Source organism: Dermacentor variabilis, chromosome 11 (genome assembly GCF_050947875.1).
Source record: "Dermacentor variabilis isolate Ectoservices chromosome 11, ASM5094787v1, whole genome shotgun sequence".
In the NCBI taxonomy this organism is placed as follows: domain Eukaryota; kingdom Metazoa; phylum Arthropoda; class Arachnida; order Ixodida; family Ixodidae; genus Dermacentor; species Dermacentor variabilis.
The window spans coordinates 34339523-34359468 of record NC_134578.1 but is presented as its reverse complement, the minus strand read 5'-3'; the positions used below and the strand labels follow the sequence as shown (position 1 = coordinate 34359468).

Genomic DNA, 19946 nt, shown 5'->3' with positions numbered 1-19946 from the left:
AGCAAGTTTGCAAGACATGTCCACTTGGAACAAATTCTGAGGATGGCACCACTTCCGAGATAGGCGCCTTCAAGCCTGCTATAGAAAGTGCACTATTATTCTACTTATTTTTTTAAATAAAACACTCTATTACGCATTGAAGCACAAAAGCAACTGGAGCGCAGCGTGTTTCGTGGCACACTTTGAAAATTATTATCTCAAAACTGGTGCCATCCGGACAATTCGTTCCAAGTGGATACGCCTTTGTATTTACAGTTACAATATTCAGGTGGTAAATTGCCGTATATGCCATTAAGTAAATGATCTGAAAAATAATCAGTGCACATATGGCAACTTTTCAATTAAATATTTTGATTTCTCGTAGCAGTAATGGCTGCCTCATCGACTAATTTCGTTCAAGGGCTATGATTGTGCTATTTGCCACAGGCGATATTTTAAAAAATTTCTGCAGTTAAACGAAACGCCTGGACTCTGCATATAGCACAGAGATCCCCGTATAGAGCATCTGTTTACTCACATTTCTAAAGAAATAGAGGGTAAGCTCTTTAACAAATAAGCAAATATTTTTATTGGCGTTTGTGTAGTCAACTACGTGCTGCTTTGGATGGGTGAGGGAGATTGAAAGGTACTAGAGAGAGTGTGGAAAAATAAAAAAGAATAAGGAGGCATGAAAAAGTTGGGCTTGGCATTTACATGTTACTCGAGTTAAAAATAAATATCCGTCATCCTAATGTGTATAAAGCATTTTCTATAGGCACCGATAACACCGTACCCTGTTTCCCTCAATGGCGAGGCTATCATATACCAGCGGTCTCATGGCGTCTTAGGTGGTATTATTGACAGGGGCTCTTCATAAAGCCCCTACTGCACCTACGTGAAGCGGAGACTGATTTCGTTTGCACATATATAATGAAGTTCCCGTGCGGAAAAACCTGGGGCACGTCGGTACGGTCCATGCTGTAGCTGTACAGAGGTGCGATCTGATATGGTTGTTCGGCGCGTTCGTTCGGTTACCGGCGTGCGCGATTGGCCTACTCCGCGCCGACGTCACCAGCGGCGGGGCGCGGCCACGTTTTTGGTGACGTCAAAATGACGACACGCTCCTGTCAATCATCCTCCCACCGAGCCTTTCGTCTGCTAGGCGCCGAACCCGACGGGAGCTGGGAAGTTTGTAGCGATCATACGGCTTCGCATGGCACGTCTGGTAGATTGGATTGGATCCAACCAGCGGCTGCGGCATGGCACGTTTGGATCCAATCCATAGTTTAATTCGAGAAAATGGCGCTTGCATTGGGGACTTAGGTTGTTGCGCTGGCGTTTCTAGATAAAGGAAGAGAGCGGGTGGCGGTGCGAAACGCGTTTGAAGAAATGGCAGAAAGTGAATTCCGGCGTCGTTTTTGTTTCTCGAAGCAAATAATTCGTCGGTTGTACAGCGAAATCCACCCCATCATCGGTGCCAGCGAGCCACTGGAATGTTGTCACTGCCTCTTGAAAAGTGCGCCACTCTTCCCGTCGTTTCTTTTTCTTTTTTCTTCTCGCTGTGCGCGACACCACCTAGGGACGACGCAAAGAAACTAATAGTTATAAATTGCAGTAGTCACACGTACTACTATTTGAAAACGTGTTTGGGGTTGAGAAGAAAAAAATTAATTTTTTTCTAGATAAAGATTTCATTCATTTGGAAGACGAGAAACATTTCGTTTTGTAGTATACTGTCTGCAAGCAGACGACAAACGACGGAAGTGAACTTCCGGGGACGTCACCGCTTCCTGACTGGCTGCTCTCTCCGTTCCGTTGTCACAAATTTTGCATACTGCCACCTAGTGACGTTGCAGCAACCGAACAGAATGCGTATCGAACAAAATATCTCCGATCGTGCCCCAGAGCACTGTTTCTGAGCTTTCTGCCGTACAGATTGCCGGTTTTAGCGAACACATGCAAAACAAATATTCGTACCCTCGAAAGTTTGCAAGGCCAGGCTCTACACATGTCTTGGACTACCAAGATGCGCCTCTACTCGTGAAACAATAATGATTGCTAGACCACCCGATTTCAACATACGTCACAGTTGACAACCTCAGAGCACACATTCGACATCTGTGTCACGTACCGAGTCACTATATCGCTGCTTTGCCGGGGCAGAGACCTCAAGCCCCATTCTCCAAACTTCTTGGGACACATCAAGGCTTCCTTCCGTCGAGCTTTACAAAAGCAGCAAGACCACTATTACCCATGTGGCACAAACGACAGCCACAAACATACCTCACAATTCCGGGAATTACGAAAAAGAGCTGTCATTCCACAGCGGCTCTGCGACATTTGATATTGTCTTTCCTGAACGAGGCTTAAGAACAAAAAACCTACGTTTACACCGCTGGATCTGGGTCAGCCACCAGCTCCAGAGGCGCTGTTATCATCCCGGCTTTACAAGGCACAATGAAGTTCAAAATGTCCCGCATAAATGACCTCTACGGCAACAGGACTTTCCGCCCTTACATTACATAACATTACGTTAATTACGTCGCACAAATAAAACCCCGAAAGCAGGCCGTTCTTTGTGGCTCAAAGGCAGCGTTTCGGGGTCTGCAGTCCGCCTTACGACGCAAGACCCACGAAGAACTGGCGCTTGGGAAGATAGAGGTTCTCCATTACGCCCTTATAAAGGGACATGGCATCATCTTCCAATGGTGTCCGGGGCACTGTGGCATAGTCGGTAATGATCTTGCTGATGATGCCGCCCGGTCATCCCATAAAGAATACCTCACATTTAGCTATACCCTTATCGAGGACAGACGCTGCAGCGGGTCTTCGTTTACTTGCTCAAACCAAGACTGAAACTTCGTGGAACACCCCGATTTTCTCGCTCTTCGCCTGCTGGATCCTGCGCTGAACCTGCAGATTCCGTCGCACTTAACCTGCCCCGATGCAACTTTACTGTGCCGTCTCTGGTTAGAGGTGGCTGTTACGAAAGCCTACCCATTCCTTATTGGAATGTCCGACGCGCCTATCTGTGACTCATGCTACTGTGAATATAGGATGGAGCACGCGTCGTGTTTTTGTAATCTTTATGACATGAACGCGACGTTCTTCAGAGTGCGTTCTTCAGACGTTCTTCGAAGACAGCAGAGCATTTCAAAGACAAAGATTCTTGGACCTGGCTTACAATGCGACGCGGGCATTGCTATGATTGATGAAATCGGCTAGCCTCAGCGACGGGTTGTAGGCGTGAAGTGATAAACAACCGCACGCGGTCACACTGAAAGTACCTTCTTCCCTCTCTCTCCTTTCTTTCTTTTCATCCCTTGAAACCCTTACCCCGCGTAGGGTAGCAAACCGGACGTGCGCCTGGTCGACCTCCCTACCTTTCCTTTCTTCTTTTCCTCCTCCTCCAAGGCTTCTCAAGCAAGTCAACATCCCGAAGGTAAGCAAATGGGAACTTTAAAGCCTGACGCTGCCTATATAGCGGACAAGACATGCGTCCTAAAGTGTTTCTCAGCGTTAGCGGTGTCAAAAAAAAATGAAGTCTGCTGGACTTTCGTAAGACGTTCTTACATCTCTGTGGGCTGAACGTTCTTATAACAATACACTTTAAAGCAAATGTTGCGCAAAGAACGTGCATGTGCTATATGTATGGTCAATGGAAATATACAGGGAGGCAAATGCGTTCATAGTACGGGTGCCTCAAAAGGCAACATTCATTTTTAAAGAGAAGCGGGCATAAAAGTCTACACGCAGCTCGTTGCGACACCGCACCCAGAACGCGCATCGGTTGATTACACGAAAGCACGAAATGCTCGTTAGGCCCCGTCGACCATGCTACCTCTGCAGTCGATCCGTCAATCGATAAGAGTTTCGCTCTTCGCGACAAGCACGGTACATTGCCGCTGATCCACGATGCCGACCCTGGCGCATCATTTTCGAGAGCGCTTCGAATGTATCACTACGGAGCTCCCAACTAACAACCTATGTAATTACTAACATACTCAGGCCGAGTAGCGCATCGAATAATATAGGCAGACCAGGATACAAGCGCTCGCCATGCCAAGCTGAAAACAAAAAAGAAACATAAACGGTTCGTGCACTTTCAATTTTAGGAAGCCTATACACACGCCTCACTCAGCGACCTTCCATATCCAGCGGACTATCTCGGCTTTGTAAAACGCTCCATTTCCATGCAACACGCAAATGCATTTTTTTTCCTTCCTCGTGTGCCATTAGAATAATCGCTCGGCCTTGGCGTGTTCTATAAGTCGTTCGGGCACATAGTCACTGCCTCCTTCTTCAAATGGTCTCCGGGTCTTTTAAGGGTCCACCCAACGACGCCAAGTGTCACGCGTGCACGTGTGGTTGCGATACAGGACCAACACTCGGTGTACAAGCCGATCGATGCACGTGTAAACCGACCGACACGCTCATGTATTACGAGTACGGAGAGACTAAAAGATTGTGTGTGTAAGGCCGCGGAGAGGGGGTGGGGGGGGGTGGGAGGGGGGGTTGAAGCGGTCGTGAGAGGAAAGCGTGTGCGAGAGCCGTGGGCGCATAAATGAAGCAAGCAAACCGCGCCCTCTTGCACTGTGAGCAGTTCCGGGAACCATAGCAACAGCGGGCTTCCGCGTGCGCGCGATGTTCGAGAGTCGGGTCAACAACGCAATAGGCGCTGAAAGGCACATCGGGCCCTCGTTAATATTAAACCAAAGTGCGATCGAGGCAGCCAAGGGCGCCCGGGACACTCGGTCGCGAGGTGGCGCGTCGAAGAGACAAGAGTTGTGGCGGCGAATTGGGCAACGGCCAATCTGCAGCCACGTAGCGGCCGATCTGTCTCTGCGGGAAATGGGCTCCGTACACCTCCTTGGACAATGGGACAATCTTCGTAGAACTCCGCCGACGATGGCAAAAGCCGTCACGCTACGTGGGTACGATGACTGAGGAAGGAAGGAAGGTCCGGCGATAACAGTGTTAGCGGCCGTTGTTTCACAATCGCTGCGCGTTCGGGGCTTGGGACTCTGCACCAAGGAGAAGGCGGACTGGCGTGGCCGGCTTTTGTCGGCGATCTCAACCGACGCGTGACGTCTTTTGAAGCGGTGGCTACTGAAGCGGTTTCCGTAGCGGCTACTGAGGCGTCTCTTCCCGTACACTGCGTTCTTTGCGAGCGACGCGTTGTCGTCGCTCGCGGTCCGCCCTTGGATTTCGACGAAAGAGTGAAGCGAAAGTAAAAAAAAAGAGGACGAATTTAGAAGAGCGGTAGAAGAAGCTCATCAGGTGAGGTTTCTTGTAGTTGGGGCTCCTCCGATTTGTTCATAGTTGCATGAGTGCACTCCAGACGCACGGCGATCTATTTTACAGCTACCATCGTTGGTAGTGCCGCATGTCTTATAGTGGGCAGCACATCCGTGTGCGCAGTAAATAGTGGACAGTGGAATCTATTTCAGTTCATTTGGGTTGATCTGCACTCTTAGAGCAGTTTAAATTCTTTGGAATGCACATTTGTCACACAACAATAATCGTCATCCATCTTCGTTGGTAGTGCCGCATGTCTTATAGTGCGCAGCACATCCTTGTGCGCAGTAAATAGTGGACAGTTGAATCTAATTCAGTTAATTTGAGTTGATCTGCACTCTTAGAGCAGTTTAAATTCTTTGGAATGCACATTTGTCACACAACAATAATCGTCATCCATCTTGCGACCCTTTTATTTCTCTGACGCTGCGCGCCCGCTGATTCCAGGTCACGAACGGCATGCGCGTTATCAGCTTGACATAACATTCTTGACATGAAAGTACTCAGCGAGCGCATGGTTTTGAACAAAGGAAACGCAAGCAACAGAGACGACGACTACACTCTAAAAAACGTTTACACCCTTTGGGGTGTATATCTACCACACAACGATAATAGTCATCTGCCTTGCTAGCGTTTCCTTTCTTGAAAACGCCGCGCCCGCTGCTTTCCTGTCAGCAATGCTATGCCATGCTGATAACGCGCATGCCGTTGGTTACTGGGAAGCACCGGGCTCACAGCGTTAAAGAAAGGAAATGCGGACAAGACAGATTACGTTTATTGTTGTGTGGCAAGATACGACTCAAAGGGTGTAAACTTAGAGTATATTATTCGGAGACAAGATACGCCTCAAAAGGTGCGCACTTTATCTTTACACTCTTAAAGAAATTTGCATCCTTCGTGGCTTGTTCCACAATGATAACCGTCATTTATCTTGGCCGCATTCCCTTTCTTTAACGCTGTGAGCCTGGTGCTTACAGGTCACGAATGGCGTGAGTGTCATCAGCCTGACACCGCATCCTTGACAGGAAAGTATACAGCGAGCGCATGGTTTTGAACAAAGGGAACGCAAACAAGACACACGACGACTACACTCTTAAAAAAGTTTACACCTCTTGGGGCTTATCTTGTCCCACAACAATAGTCGCCGTCTGCCTTGCTTGCATTTCTTGGAAACTCAAAGAGCTTGTTATTTTCTTGTCGAGAATGTTGTGTGACGCTGATAACGATCAAGCCATTTGTGACTTAGAGATACCAGGTTCTCAACGTTAGAGAAAGAAAATGCTGGCAAGACAGATGACGATTATTGTTGTGGGACAAGATACGACTCAAGGCGTGTAAATTTTTTTAAAAAGTGTGTTGTTTGAGGATAAGATACGCCCCAAAAGGTGGGCACTTTTTTGCGCTCTTAAAGAATATTACATCCTTTGGGGCTTGCATTGCCCCATGGTGATAATCGTCATCTGGTTATCAGCCTGACATAGCACTCTTGACAGGAAAGTACACAGCGAACGCATGGTGTTAAAACACAGGAAACACAAGCAAGACAGACGATGACTATTGTTTGGGGACAACATACGCCCCAAAAGGTGCCACTTTTTTTACACTCTTAAAGAATATTACATCCTTTGGAGCTTATATTGTCCCACAACGATAATCGTCATTTATGTTGCCTGCATTTACTTTCTTTAAAGCTGAGCCCGGTACTTCCAGGTCACGAACGGCGTGTGCGTTATCAGCGTGGCATAGCATTCCCGACAGGAAAGTAGCGAGCGCAGAGTTTTCAAGAAACGAAACGCAAGCAAGGCAGATGATGACTATTGTTGTCGGACAAGATACGCCCCAAAGGGTTCAAACTCTTTTAAGAGTGTAGAGTATGTGTTTGTGAGACAAAGATACGTCCCAAAGGGTGTAAATTGTTTTTAGGAAGTGGCCAGCAGGTGCAGAGCGCGAAGGTGGCGTCACGGTGCCAATGCTAAAGCAGAATAAAAATCCGGGGTTCCCTCACTCAGTCTTTTGTTAAAGGAGGTTTTTTTTGCGCAGTGCTGTCTTGGGCCAACGAGCGCCAGCTCCGAATTTCGAAAAGCGTACAGCCCACTGTCGAAAGGCACGAAGGCGCTAGAAGCATAGCCAAGCCAAGACAATGCGGTCGCTTACGTGCAGTGATGCGTAGATTTAGATGGATTGGGTGAAGTTGATTGAGCCTTAAGTGCAATTGTGTTAGTTAAGTTGTGCTTGCTATGCAAAACGTCGGACGCATATTTTTCTTTTTTTTTTTTGCTGCTGCTCCTTGTGTTTCCCATGAAGTACTGAAACACTCGTGCTGTCTGTGTTAATGCGATCGTTCCGATGTATTGAAATTTGCAAAGGAAACTTTGGCCCCATTTCCTCTGCTAAACATCTACGGTTTACATTAAAAAAAGTGCAAATGGGACTTTTGAGAAAATATATATTCTTCTTCGATTATTTATTTTTTTAGGAAAAACAAGATAACAGCACTCAATCAGCTTAGACTAATGAAGTACTTCTGAAAAGCTCTATTTTTATTCTTTCGGCAGGAAAAGATTGACTGTTATTGCAAAGGGTCAACGCCAAACTTTCTATTTTTCTTGTATCAATCTTTAGCAATCTCAGCGCTGGCACGTGAGTGTGACGTCAATGATCTTAAAGTATTGTCTTGAATGTATGGCCACTTTAGCGCAGCAAAATTATTTAATTTTTCTTGATCAACTCGACTTCATTACAATGCATTATAGTCCTTCCTGACCGATAAAACATTACCTAGATGCGAACAGAGGCTGTCCAAAGTCTGTAACATTACGGCGACATGGTGCTGATAACTTCGGTGCTGCCTCGTCGCCCGTCTTAAAGTGCCCCTGAAACCATTTTGACGACCGTACGACCCTAGGTTGTGAGTCGTTAGGGTAGGTCCTCCGGATCATTAAGTGACATCCTTAAGCGCTCCGCGTAAAGTATGTAATTTATAATAAGGTTCTAAATATGTCCATCGCTACCGATCGCAGCGGCATGCACTGCTCCCCTGAGTTTTATGCCGCCTCGTTACAATCCATGTAGCTGGGCCACGTGACGTCCATTGGGCGAACTATCTGATTGTCTACCCAGGCTGCGCCATCGATAATTTTTCTAACTTTGTGGTGTGCAACTGTTGTTCGTAATAGTTAGAATGTTGGTTCGCTTCTATAAAGCTGTAACAGGAAGAGAATATACGATCACGATTTCATGTCCTAGCGCACTGAAGCCACGAACGTCATCACAAATAATGCTCAAGCACAGTGACTCTGTTGGCATTCTTGTCAAATCGCACCGTGGTGTGCACGGGAGGTGCCCTGGTGCGCCATTTCGCCCACTCATCGTCGGCCCAGAGCACCCTGGTGCACACCTGAACGATTCGTCGAGAGTAGCATAAGTAAAAAAGCAAGGAGCAGCGGCGACATAGGACAGCTTTGTTTGACTGAAGAGTGAATGGATATAAATAGGCTCTGAACCAACATTAGCTTGTAGAATAGAAAACAGAGATCGGTGGGAAACACGATGAAATGCATTCGCGAGGTCAACTTAAGTCCTATCGACGGAACGGCGACAGTAGACAGCGGCACAGCTGACCACCCGTGATACTGCGGCCGGACATAGTCAATTGGTAACACAGCTGAAGCTCGACAGTCCGTTTCCCATTTACAACCCCGTCATTTTTCTCCCTAGCCGGCCGTTTGATGAGCCTGACGATGAAGGATTCCCCAAATAACCACGCCGCTACGAAAGATCCAGCGATGAATGCCGCTACCGTGGACATGTCTCCCACGTGTGGCGATGTTCAAGGTGCATTCAAGGAGCACAAGCACAAGCCCAGTCAACACTGCAACATGCTGCGCAGCTTTGCACTCCAGGCCCGCATCTGTCGCCTCTGTGGCTGCCTCTTCGTCAGGGACATGTTCGCTAAGCCACCCAAGTAAGAAGGTCATCCCTATTACTATCAGAGGCTTATTCTAGCCTCATTCAGTCAGTCATATATGTACGTCACTCAATAAGTCAGGTCGGTCGGTCACCAGTTCCAATTCCGTCAGTAATACAATGTCTTATTTCACTGTCAGTGCCAATAGCAGCGTCATTTTACAGGCACAAAAGTTGCAAATGAAAGATGTCTGATAAATCGTATTTTTTAGCTTCAACAAAAGTCTTTAAAATTACGTGTAGCATGTAGAACAGATGTACTTATTGAGCTGGATTGCCCAAAGAGTTGGTCGTAATGCATAATACATAATTGACCAATTAACAAAACTTCATTAGTCAACTTTTTCCTAATTACATTGTGCATATGTTGTAATATACGAATTGAAGCCAGTAATTTCAAAACGCACGTCCACTTAGGACGAGTTTTGATAACTCCATTTGTGAGATACGGGCTGCTAAATTTGGGGCAAAAATTCACTGCTGTGTCACTTACCATTTTTTTTAAACACGCATTTTTATGTTTACTGGAACGCCAATGCAGCTCGTCGCAAACTTTGGGAGCGCATATCTCGGAAGTGGCGTCATGCTCAAAATTCGTTGCAAATGGATATGACATTCAAAGTCACCGGCTAAAATTCGTAAGCCACAATGTGCGCCGTAAAAAAAAGATTAGTTTTATAGTTAATTACTGAAACATTGTTAAATCACCAAATATTAATTCTATTTTTGCGCAATTAATGTCCGCCTCTGAGAGTAATCTAGCTCATGAAGAACTGCGATGCATGTCACGGTTGATCTTTAAAAATTTTATCAGCGCCAAAGAAAGACATTGCGCGTGTCGATGACGCTACTGGCCCTTGCCAAAGCCACGTGACCACTGCTATCTTATCTTTGATAACCCCTGTGTAAAACCCCTTAAACTTCGTAAAGTTGCGGCACTCTCCTCCTCCTCCTCCTGCGCTCCTCCTCGTTGCTCCTCTCTTTCACGCTCCCTCCTCGACCGTGGCGCCGCCTACACCGCTCGAGCGTAGCAACGGCGCCAACATGTGCTCCTCGCCGCTCCGTAGGTGCTTCTCGAACGAAAATGGCGCCGAAGCACTGCGCGAGGGCTCACGGGATGCTATTAGGTCAATGGCGACGCGGCGTCGGCCTCGGCCAGAGCGCGCGAGGAGGAGGCGGCATTCTTCAAAGCGTGGCGCTACTTTACGAAGTTTAAGGGGCTTTAGCCACATCCCCTCCTAGCCTACAGTGCATGTTATCGCCCAGGTCTCCGAAAGTGGTGTGGCTTCACTGGTACACCCTGTATGCCGCGGCGTGCTTGGCTTTCTTCCTGTGGTTCGAGACGGACGTGGTCACACGGCACGCCATCGAGCTCAGCGACACTCAGCGCTTCTTCACCAAGTCCCTCCTCGTGCTGTTGCACGTCGTGGTCATCATCAAAGCCTGCTGCAATTTCTTGACCATGGCGGTCGGAGCCCGGAGAATGATCGAGTTTCTGCAGAAGGCCGATGCCTTCGAGAAGGAGGCAAGCCTCTCGTGCTGTTCATGAATGTGAAAAATATTTTTAAAGATCACTCGTGGCCAATAACCAAATTTTTTAGGCCGATTACTTTGAGAAATCAAAGGGCATGATCGACTAATTGACAGAATTCCATTAAGTTTAGCTAACTTGCGGCACATAAAACAATTTTTCGTCCCTGCTGCAGCTAGTGTCTGGAAGTGTGAGGCTAGTCGATTTGATTTCAGCAACTTCTGTCCTTTCTTTTTCCCTACAACCCTGTGCCAATTGTCTGCGGAAATTAACTATTATTAAAGACAAAGTCTTTCTGGGCGATTTACCTGCACTTTTCCGTATCGGTTGTATTCCATGGACCGATAACGGTGGTAGCGCAAGCTAAAAATGTGCGCCGATCGCGAAGATAGATCCGGTACCCGTGGTACCGGTGCTCCCGGTGGTATCGGCACCAGTGGTGATATCATGTGGTAACGATTGTATCGGTACAAGCGATACCACCATGTGGTACCCCCGCACAGTGGCATTACCGGTGGTAAAGGAAGCGTTCTGGCATTCTTCTTTCGTGACAGCTATAGCGTATTAAGACGATGCTTTAGAGACGTTACGCCACTGGTCGAAGAGACAGACGCTGTCGTTTGAGGCACTGTGGGCGCCTCGAAATAAATTGTATGGTTCCTACACACCCACCCAGTCTCACGCCCAATTCGCTCAAGAAGAGACTTCGACTAGATGTAGAATCGCCTTACAACTGTTTATTATTATTATTATTGTTGTTTACGAAATGTATCCGATGAGTTCGCAAGGCACATCAGCTTGGAACAAATTGTCAGGATATAACATCAGTTTCAAGATAATCATTCTCAATGCGCACGACGAAGTACAATGGTGGCGTGCCGGTTACTTTTGTGCTTGAATGCGTGAAACGGCGTTTCTTTGAAAAAATTAACTAGGACAACAGCGCATCTTTTACCGCAAGTTTGACGGAGGATACCTCGAAGCCGGTGCCATCCTCCGAACATGTTCCAAGTGAATATGCGTTGCAAGCTCATCGGCGACAATTCGTAAATTGCAAGGTGCGCCACATTGTAATCGTCTGAAATTTAACCAATACATTTTTGTAATTAGTCAATTCCGCATATGCATCTATTGCGCCATTTCCGTTTCTTCGAGCAGCCTAATTGAAGGGTTAGAATTGCGATATCTGCTGCAGGGAATTTTCGACAAGTCGGTGAGGAGGGAACAGACAGACACGATAGTTGCGCCGTGAAAAGTTTGCATGTAAGCCATGAGGTGCTCTTAAATGTTTAAGCTATAAGCTTATAAGCTATAAGCTTTAAGCTTATAGTAGCAGAACTATAGCTTCGCAAAACGCTTTCTTGGGCTAGTGTGTTCATCGCGAACTTGACTGCGATGTTCGGCTAGTAGCATCTGCATCAACTACATTTCCATTTTCTGGGCTACGTTTTTCGTTCTTGACATCAGCAGGCTGTCAAAAAGAAATCACTGGTGCCACAAAAAGTGTTCCCTCACTGCTGATCCCATGTTGACTATGTTGTTATTATTTTTCTCCAGAAAAAAAATTGTCTTTTTCTTCGCCTCTACGCTTATTTTGTGCCGATTTTCTCATACTGCTCATGTGAGTACTGTACTGTACTCACATGATTTACAGACGCAAATTTAACTGAAAGAGCTACAGTCATTTATTTCTTAGGATGCAACAGTGAGAATTCATTACCGAACCCCAAACTCAACAGCGACCTCGACAATCGGCGTTGAAACACACCTTGAATTTTAACAAACGAAAAGGAATTGGAGAACACATCTCCCGTTCCAGCTGACTTTTTCTTTTGTTTTGCTTCTTCGTCAAAGTGAAAAAGCAGAAGCAGCCTCACAATGCAGCCAACGAAATATCCTATGCCTATGTCTTCGCTCCAAACAGGTCGGCATCCCATCCTGCCTGTGCTGCGGCCAGAGGAACTTTCTCTGGACCGACATTGGCGGCATCGTCACCTTCACCGTGTACTTCGTCAGCTACACCGCGGCCCTGATCCACCAGGAACAGAAGGTCGACCACGACGGCCAGCTGAGCACGCGTGAGATTGTGGATCGGGTTTGCGGGTTCGTCGCCGCCTTGCTGTTCTTCACGTACGACACCGTCAACTTCGTCGCGCTCAGACACTCGGCGGAGGTCAGTCCCTCACGCACTCGCTTCGCTCATTCATTCATTCATTCATTCATTTAGTCAGTCAGTCATACAGTCTAGCTGACTGACTGGATTGACTCTAGTCAGTTGCTCCATCATCAATCAGTGACTGCAGACAGTCGAGTCATTAAGTCAGTCAGTCAGTGACTCCATCATCATTCAACGACTCCAGACAGTCCAGACAGTTAGTCAGTCAATCACTAATTCACTCGCTCCATCACTCATTCAGCGAAAGCAACTAAAATAGAGTTTTGAAAGCATACCGAATAAATACACATTGTTTAGTGTATTTCCTTCATTGTCCCTTTAAACATTACCTTTCTGTCCTTAGGTCTTGGAACGCTACGTGCTGTACCTCAAACACTGCATCGACGGGTTCGTCGGCTGCAAGGTGATCGGCTGCGAAAAAGAGGCCGCGCAGAAGATTCAGGCGGTGCGCCTGCGCCTCTGCACCGTACTCGAGCTGAAGAGCGACATCAACGCCATCTGGCAGAGGTCGATCGTGGTTTCCAGTGTGGGGCTCCTCCTGGTCACGTGCATATCTCTCTACACCATAATCACAGAGGGGCTGAGGAAGACCGAGCTGTGGATAGCCATCGGCTACTCGGCCTTCACGTCGTACGAGTTTCTCGAGCTGGCCAGAGTGAGCCAGTCCCTGTCTAATGCAGTGAGTATAGGCGATTCTACGTCCAGTTCCAGGAGCCGCGTATTTTGTGACGATGCATTTAATAAAGAGGTTTAGCGTGTCGGGTATTCCGGTATTGACTCCTTTCACGGCGATCCCGTGGATGCTGTCATGTGTTATCACGCGGTGAAGCGCCCATAACTTGCCTCAGCTGCCTCCGTTGCCTCTGTGTTTACAATGTATGTAACGTGACGTCGGTGCGGCTCTGCAAAGCTCTGTTTCGGCGGATATCGAAGACTGTCACAGGTGCCTTTTAGCTTACACGAACTTTCATACTAGTTACCTTTTCGCGATAACTAAAAATTTTTTGAGTGTTACTGGGCCAATCCTGTGAATTATTTCAATTGCTGGAGCTGGTATTTTAAGTTTTTCATTGAAGATAACTTCTACAACTTTTCTCTCTAACTCATCAGCCATCTCCACAGCATATTCGATTAAACCACGAATTATGAGTACGTTGTTTCGCGACCTCTGCATGTCCTTCAAGTCGTCCACTTTCTTTAAGAAGCGATGCCAGTGCATCGCGTTGAGTTGAGATTCTCTTTCTTTACTCATTACTGCTATCTCACTCGATAACTTGTTCAACATAGATAGCTGTTGGTCCATCCTTTCAATTCTTTTATCTAAAGCAGTCATTTTTGTATCGATTTCGTTCTGGTTCGTTTGGGTATTCTGCACGGTAGAGTTGACTTTATTTTGGCCAGTAGTCAGCTCCATCAACAGTCCTTTTTTTCCGGCGAACCGGGGTTAGACTCAAAGTCTGTACAGATCAAAATGTATTTCGGCAAGAACGCAACAAACGAAAACCTACATTTAACAAAAAGAAATCTCAGTTTCGCTCGAAAGGCGAAACATCGATTGCGATACCAAATTAGTCAATACAACCATACGAACTAAGAAAAAGTAGGTTTATCGGCCGTATAAACCTGTAAACATTCGCTTACTAACTAAATCAACAGGCACGGTGTCACGCACGCACAAGCAAACATAAACACATCTCACTCGATGATCGCGCACACTCGATGACAAAACGCTGCAGTGAGAAAGCGCGGCAGCAGCTGCAAGCGAATGGACCTTCGTGCTGCCTGTCGCTTCAACGCGAACTAAGCGAGGAGAACAGAGTGCACACGAAGCTATGAAAACTCGGTGCACCTAGACTCTACGCATATTTGATTGCTTTCTAGATAGGGCCCACGCAGCCGCGCCGTACGCAGCCGCCGCCTGAGTAGAACGCCCTATTGCACCCTTAGTAACCACTGTTGCTGCTTTCTTCATCGTACGCACTGTTATTTATTGCCTCGCTGACTTAAGATAGCGGAGCTCCGTGGAGAAGCAATGACGTACGCTTCGTTCGTGTCACGTGCCTGCACATCAAGGTCCGCACCTTCCGCATTCCTTGCTTCGCTGCAGCTCCAGGCGATCAAGCATTCCTGCCGGAAGACACCGACCATGGACAGCACAACGGCCTACAGTCATCAGGTACGACGACACCTACTTTTACGTTTCGCATGACTGTCAATCACTTATATATACAGTGAAAATTAGTGATTTCAAATTAATTGATTTTGTTAGTTCGCACTCTCTAACGTGTCGCCTAATGTGTCACGCGCGAACTACTGTAGTTAATGCACTGCTGTTGAATTGACGTCACCTGTATATTTGCAACGCCGAACAACTGCGTTTTCTCTGAACGAGACCGGAGCCGCGACGTGTTCGTATATGTACATGCGCTGGCATAAGCCACTTAAAAATTATGACCATCATGCTATCTTCTTTCTGATGACTAAGCATTTGTTATAACTTGGATCGTTATACGCGGGCTCGACTTTATATGAAATGGACATGCCTATTCCGGCAGGTCCAGTTCTTGCACAGCACGATCAACCCTGACGACATCAGCCTCAACGGAAGCGACTTCTTCAAAATTAACTTGTCACTTCTCGTTTCGGTAAGTATAGCCAATGCTCGCAGTAGACTCAGCTGAGAAATAATCCGCGACTAAGCGCACCTTGTCCGAAAGGCAGAACACGTCGTGCTTCTTAATAACATTGTCTAGGTAACGTTGTTAAACGAAAAGAAAACGAGTTTCATTGAAACAAATCTCTGTCACAATATTTAGCTAACATTTACAACTTCTGAACTATCAAAACGAACCAAACTCAGAAGCCCCACCATATCACGCATGGTGTAAGTATGGTGCCGACGCAATTGACCGAGAAAGAGCTGGTATTCCTATCGAAGGCACCTCGATCTGGCCTCCGAGCTATCGCCAAACAAATCGGATACGTCGTCACCAGAACCTCAGACGGCGTAATCAATTTCTGCTCAAACGAGAACGTCATACCTCTACGTCATGCTCCTTGAAGCAACCAGCAGCGGCAATTATTCTATGTGGAATTGTAACCGCATTTCGAAATAGACTTCCATCGACAGCCTAGGTTCATGGCCAATCTTTCTGTCCTAAAGAGTTTTCTTGCAACGTAGGCGTGAATAGCAAAATCACTCTAAGTAAACATCTTACTCGGTCCATTCCAAACCACGTTTAAACTATTTTTTTACGAGACGCTTTGCATTATCGCGCCGAGCATGTAGCAGAACCTCGCAGTGCGAATAGGACGAGGTAGAGAATCAAACGCTGTGCTATAGCTGTTGGTCGGTCATACTGTGTTAACATGCTTATATATATATATTTATATGGAGCTGGGCAGGCGATGTGATGGGTAGGGCAGATAACTGGTGGGCTATGACAGTTACAGAATGGGTACTACGGGAAGAGAATCGCAGTCGAAGACGCCAGAAAAATAGGTGGACTGAAGAAAACGGGAAATTTGCAAGCGCAAGTTGGAATCAGCAAGCGCAAGCGAGAGGTAATAGGAGGCCGCTGGAAGAGGCATTCGTCCAAAACAGTAGACATAAAAATTGGCTGTTGCGGCTGATGATGATGATGATGATGATGATGATGATGATGACGATGACGATGATGATGATGTTACATTTGTAAAATACACTCTCTTATACTTTGGACGTGCGTGCGATCCCCGTCACACTTCGGTGGGTATTCTGGGCATCGATAGCCGTGCCTGTCGCAACGTATTTTAATGAAGTGTTTTTATCGGATGCTACCAGAGTCACAGAAGCGAGTGGGCATATTGCATTCCATCGGAGCATATCATCTTAACTGTGGAGCAAAGTTGTGTGGTAGGCCAAACGCAATATTTACGTGACCACCACGTGGCACGGAGTGCATGGCGCAGTAGTAATTTGTTGTTCGTCAATTACATTTATTTTAATAGAGCAACTTACTGATGGCAGCACTGCAGTCTGAATGGTGACTCCTGAACGGCGGTCAGAATATGCGAATATATGAGGATAGGTATGGAAGTAAAGGAATGCAGAAAGTATATTACAGGAGGAGGAGTAAAAAATTATCTACAGAATTGTACGCAGTGTCTGTGACTCTGTATACAAGTCGTTCACGTTAGTTCACGTGCGAGCAGAACAGAAAGCAGGGCTCTGTTTTGGTTGCTGTCTCTTCTTTCAGAGAGGTGTCGTACCAATTACAGCTTCTAGACTTCTTTTTTTTTTCGTGTGGCGCGATCAAGTGTTCGAACCGGGCGTATTATCCGATAAAACGAATCAAAAGGGGCAGCCTGTGCGTGACACCAAAGCCCGCGTGTGAGCAGGCGGCTGCGTAAAATGAAGGCCGTTTTCTCGTACACTCGAATAACGCGCAGCAACCTGCATACGTTGCTCGTCTGTGAGCGGTTGCGAGAGTGCAAAGAAGGCCTCGCGGGCTGTCGCACTACCCGTGCATAGAGTTAATTGCTTTTTCTTCAGGCGAGCCGTTTCGAACCATTCGCTTCGTCTTTGCACGTGTACTGCCACGCCGCTCACACGACCTTTTGTCACATTCACACTCAACAGATGGCGGGTTCCATTATAACGTACACGGTCATACTGGTCCAGACAAGCCCGGAATACGAGGCGACACCGACATGCCAACCTGCCGTCGGGGCTACGACCACACCCGCCATTACGTGATGAAGCCCCACGGCGAATAAAAACGTGTGCGAGCTTCGCTTTTTTGCTTATTACGATCGCAGGGTACGCGATACACTCTCCTTTATTTGTTTTTGTTTCTTTTTGTGCCAGTCAAAAGACAATTTAACCTGCCTATGAATGTGCCTCATCCAATGTAACGGTAGGTGTGTGTGTGTGTGCGCGCTTGTGTGTGTGTCCGTGTGAGTCTGAGTGTGTGCGTGCGTGCGTTCGTGCGTGTATGTGTGTGTGTGTGTTCTTTTCTCTTGTTCAACTGTTGCAGCGTTTGTCGTTTGATTTCGTAATTCCGCAGCGAATAGAAAAAATTGGCCAGCACGTTTGTAGCGGTGCCGGGACCCTATCCTGCAACCACGACAAGGGGAGAGGGCGGCGGAAGAAGAGGAGAGCTGTCTGTTCCGAGCACTCCACCGCAGAAACAGATCCAACTTTATTGTTTTATTAACAGTACATCTATAAATACAGGATACGTTAAAAGAAGTCCCACGGTTATAAAACTGCAGCGGGACCTCTTGTTCTTAGCTACAGAAGAATACATCAATAAAAAGGCGTCAAGTCCGATTAAAAATTAAAAAAAAAAACATTTACAGAAGTTGTACAACATTGAAGCAGTAAAGCTTAACACACCCTAAGACCAAAAAATACATTGTATATAATGAGTAACCACAGAAATATAGGCAAAAAAGAAGCACGTCAGAGTTGGGATGCAGTTTACAAAGTTGCACATTTTTTGAACAGAAAGATAGGCTAACGCCCTTTCACCATTTGTAAGCGTCACTTCACACGTGTTAACATTCTCTGTATGTTTAATAACTTGTTTGAAAAAATAAACCAGTTGTCAGTCTGCATTCGTATCGCGTACTTCCTTTTCTCTTTCGTCCGGGCTGCGCTGCCCACCCCTAGGAACATGTGCAAATATAAGCTGTAAGTCAACGCTCGTACGATGATAACGTTGGTGAAGATTTCATTTACACGAGCCGGTAAAGTACCGCACATTTTTCACACCAGCAAAACAAACACTTTGTCGTGTAGTTGCATGCGCGATTTCGGGAGGTGATAGTTTACGACAGCCTGTTCCACAGCACCTCAACATTGAGACACCCTAAAGCCCTCGTGCGACAGCACTGGCCGGCAGGCCCCAGGCCAGCCATTCGCTCACACGCAACAACTTTGACGTTCCGACGACCCCTTGTCTACAACGGAACGTAGTCGAACCTTCGCGTTGTAGCTCATTGACCATTTTCACCGACCTTCGCAATATAGCTACGGGAATTCGGCGAAATATGTATTTTTACCGTTGCAAATACCACATCTGGAACTCACGATCGAGTTCGTGAGAACTACGCTTGCTTCGATTGCCTTCTTTTTTTAATGTTTCATATATCTACTGTACGAGTTCAGTGATGAATGCGGTACTCTCGCACAATCGACCACCAACCAGCGACCACGAAAACAGGTGAAAGAGCCAAAGGAAGCTAGCCGCTTTAAACAAACAGAAAGAAAGAAAGAAAGAAAGAAAGAAAGAAAGAAAGAAAGAAAGAAAGAAAGAAAGAAAGAAAGAAAGAAAGAAAGAAAGAAAAAACCCAATGTCCTCGGCTGGCCGCGGATCTGTGCCGAACTATGTGCCGTGTGCACTATGCGGGCCCAATACGGTTCCTGCGAAGCGCGAGAAAAGCATAGACCTCGTCAAGTAATAGCGGCAGGTCAGTTTTGCTGCTTTGCAGCTGCGCACAGCGTTCGCTTTTGAATAATTAACGTCCCTTCCGTACCGAACAACAAAGGACTGTCGTCGATATGTGCACGCGTGCCACTGTGATTATGCGAGCATACAAAACAAAGGTGCTGGATTACACACAGCCGCATTTCCTAGTCGTCTAGCGGGCCATTAAAGCAATATCCAACGCGCACAGTAATTAGGCTACCGGTCACTCCTCCCACGTGTAGGTATGTGCCCCGCATGAACTTTCCGATCGAATCCCTCGGTGGTGTTTACGATTTGTCACTAGCATGCATCATGGGTAATTTCCGCCCTAGTAAACGTTCGAGAGCCGAAAAAGAGAAAGGTTCACTTCAATACTTCTACTTGCATCACTAAACAGAGAGAGAGAGAGAGAGAGAGAAGTTTAATGATACGAAATGCAGAGAAATCGACCTGAGGTATATTCCTCTTGCCAGGTCGGCGTTGGGGGAAGGGAAAGAGGGAGAGAAAGAGCGGAGAAGGAGGCGCATGATGGGTGACGATG

At 46.7% G+C, this 19946-nt stretch overlaps 1 protein-coding gene across 1 annotated transcript; it reads left to right on the top strand.

The window, feature by feature from the left end:
• Window positions 1-4741: 4741 nt before the first annotated feature.
• LOC142563204 (uncharacterized) lies at window positions 4742-18539 on the top strand. Its single transcript, XM_075673754.1, has 8 exons — window positions 4742-5259; window positions 8995-9241; window positions 10510-10768; window positions 12699-12947; window positions 13294-13629; window positions 15058-15126; window positions 15506-15595; window positions 17572-18539. Exons 2-8 carry the CDS (start codon window positions 9006-9008, stop codon window positions 17686-17688), a joined length of 1356 nt encoding a protein of 451 aa, XP_075529869.1. The 5' UTR covers window positions 4742-5259; window positions 8995-9005; the 3' UTR covers window positions 17689-18539.
• The last annotated feature ends 1407 nt before the right edge of the window (window positions 18540-19946 follow it).